The sequence below is a fragment of the Callospermophilus lateralis genome, chromosome 11 (assembly GCF_048772815.1).
Source record: "Callospermophilus lateralis isolate mCalLat2 chromosome 11, mCalLat2.hap1, whole genome shotgun sequence".
Lineage (NCBI taxonomy): Eukaryota > Metazoa > Chordata > Mammalia > Rodentia > Sciuridae > Callospermophilus > Callospermophilus lateralis.
This window is the reverse complement of record NC_135315.1, coordinates 46,623,121-46,626,306: the sequence shown is the minus strand read 5'-3', so window position 1 is coordinate 46,626,306 and position 3,186 is coordinate 46,623,121. Positions and strand designations below refer to the sequence as shown.

At 43.4% G+C, this 3,186-nt stretch overlaps 1 protein-coding gene across 1 annotated transcript; it reads right to left on the bottom strand.

The window, feature by feature from the left end:
* Nucleotides 1–253: 253 nt before the first annotated feature.
* On the bottom strand, nt 254–1,195 carry LOC143409711 (olfactory receptor-like protein DTMT). The gene has a single exon (XM_076870192.1). It carries the CDS (start codon nt 1,193–1,195, stop codon nt 254–256), a length of 942 nt encoding a protein of 313 aa, XP_076726307.1.
* Nucleotides 1,196–3,186: the final 1,991 nt, after the last annotated feature.

Below are 3,186 nucleotides of genomic sequence, written 5' to 3'. Positions count from 1 at the left end.
GAGCACATAAAATGTAGTTTTACCTAGGCTTTTCCAGCATCAGCTGGGAAAGACAGAGAGGAAAGCAAAGCTAGACCCACAAGACCACCTTCCCTAGTCCACGGATCTGCTAAAATTCCTTTCTTTTGCCTATTGAACAGTTATATCCTATGCTACTTCAACCAAAGTTCCCATGGTGAGGGAAAATTCTGAGAAAATATTCCAATATTAATATAACTAAGAATATTAATTTAATAATTATGTTAAAAGCCCTTCACACACAGAAGGAAATTTTCTTTCTAAAAAGAGCCCTTCCTAGGGCTCCCTTTATGTCTCTGTTCCTTAGGCTGTAGATGAAGGGGTTCAGCATGGGAGTGACCACCGTGTACATCAGAGCCATGACAGTGTCTTTCACAGTAGATTTATTAGCTGTTGGACATAAGTACAGACCAATGACTGTCCCATAGAACAGTGACACCACAGAGAGGTGGGAGCCACAGGTGGAGAAGGTCTTACAGGTACCTCGAGCAGAAGGGACCTTGAGAATGGAGGACACTATCTTTGCATAGGACACAAGAATGAGTAGGAATGGGATGACAACAACAATTCCTCCTATAATAAATAGCACCCACTCATTTACTTGAGTGTCAGAGCAGGCCAGCTTTAGCAGGGCGGATATTTCACAGAAAAAGTGCAGGATCACATTATCTGCACAGAAGGACAATCTGTTAACTAGCAGGGTGTGCAACAAGGAATAGAACGTGGTCTGCACCCAGGACAGCACCACCAGGGAGAGACAGAGCTTGGGGCTCATGATGGTGGTGTAGTGCAGGGGGAAGCAGATGGCCACATAGCGGTCATAGGCCATGGCCATGAGGATGAAGTTCCCAAGGTCTCCAAAAAATAGGACGAAGTATATTTGTGTCAGGCAGCCTGCATAGGGGATGGAAGGGACTTCACTCTGCATGTTCTGTAGCAATTTGGGCATGGTGACAGAGGAAAAGCAGAGGTCAGAGAAGGACAAGTTGCTGAGAAACAAATACATGGGAGTGTGAAGATGGGAGTCCAGGCAAATGAGGGTGATGAGGAGGAGGTTCCCCAGGACGGTGGTAAGATGCATGGCCAGGAACAGGGTATAGAAGAGGTTCTGGTGCTCTGGCTGGATGGGCAGGCCCAGGAGGAGGAACTCTGAGATGAGAGTTTGGTTTTTTCCCATTATTATTTGTCTCCAATACCTTTAAGAGAAATAATAAGGCCCTTTAAAAACCCAAGTGAAAATGATCATTTTTTCTCATATACAGTGTTTACGTGTCCTCCAATAGTTGATCCCACCACCATCACAATAAGTATAACCTTACAAGTGTCTTTATCTCTTTGATCATTTATTACTTTTTCTCATCTTCTTTTCAACATGTTTCAGTAGCCCATTCTTTTCTAAATATTTATCTGTTTGCTTCTGTCACAAAAGGAGTGTTGGATTTCTCTTCCCTGCCTGACTGGTCATTCTTAGCAACTGTAATTGGTCTCTCTCTCTCTCTCTTTCTCTCTCTCTCTCTCTCTCTCTCTCTCTCTCTCTCTCTCTCTCACACACACACACACACACACACACACACACACAGATCACACGCCACTTTTTTGGGGGTAACCTTGGATAAAGCTCAGTATTTGGGGGCATGATGGCATGTCTCTGTAATTCATCAGCTTGGGAGGTGAGGCAGGAGGATCACAAGTTCAAAGCCAGCCTCTGCAACTTGGTAAGGCACTAAGCAACCCAGTGAGACCCTGTCTCTACTAAAACATAAAAAATGGGCTGGAGATGTGGTTCAGTGGTTGAGCTCCTCTGGGTTCAATCCCCAGTGCCAAACAAACAAACAAAAACCCAATCTGTCTCCAAGTCATCAAAAATGCAGTGGTACCCAAACAATTAAATATGTGGGAAACTCATTCACTAAATGATATAAATGAATTCTACTGCTGGGAAGTCCCCCCCACTGCGGATGGTGTTTAACAGAACTGCATTAACAGTTTGTACCTTTGGACTTTGGACACCATGTGTTGGCATCATAAAGGGAAGAAACATGAGGAGAAAATCATGTACCTGGTTTCTCAGACTTTTGCTTACCTTTTGAGTTTGTGGGACTATCTTTGTGTCAAGAACCTGTGCAGGGATCACAAAACCAGAGATAGCAGCTGCAGACGTTTTCATAGATGATCCACTGAGCTTCCTCTTCTTCGGCCATTAAATACAATATCCTCACTCTGGGATGCACACAAGAATCATGTAGGACAGTGTTTCTAAACTCAACACACATGCAAATTACCTGCCATTAAGACATTCATTCTGGTGCTATAGCTCAGACTCTACATTTTAAATGAACACCCAAGTAGTGGTGTGAATACTGTGATTACTGGACTGCACTTGAGTAGCAAATACACACATTGCCGTTTAACTCAGATTACTGAGCACCTTCAGATAACTTAATTGGAATCTCTGTGAAGTGGCTTGTGCAAAGCTTTTTAAAGCTCCTTAGGTGAATATAAAATAAAAGAAAGTTTAAGAACTGTTACTGCACTGAACCCTGTCTTACAGGCCTGGTATGTCAAAATGCTGTGATCTTTGAGGATTCACTGCACATTAAGTAACATTAATGAGCAGTGTTATTAATAAAAAGTGTTATAAGTGATGAACTTTAGTCAAAATATTTTTATACTGTGGCAAAGTCTTGGAAGGCAACTTGATGGAAAAGAGGGAAGTTGTCACACCTGAAAACTTACCTGGCAGAACATCATACAACCTGGCATATTGACAACTTACCCAGGGTGTCTGAGGGTGACTCTGGGGCCCTGACCCAAGATCTTGCTCCCCTTTAATCATTACAAGCATATGAAGTAACGTCCTCTGTAGTCATCACGTGTCTGCCATCTCTTCTCTGCCATCCCTTCTCATGTCTCACCTTCTAGCCATCCACGGGCCCAAGAGGCTCTACATCCCAGGGGAGTCCAGATTCAGGCCTAACTCATTAGGCACAAAGTAATTATCCAGGATCTCTTCAAGGCAAATTATCAGAGTCCTGTATGGTGACTGATTAAAGCCAGTGATCACACCCTACTGTACTTTGGGGAAAGGTGGGGATAGAGAGCCCAGGGATGTATGATGAATCATTGCCCATTTAGGGAATGGATAGGAATCCTGAATCCTGTGCTGTT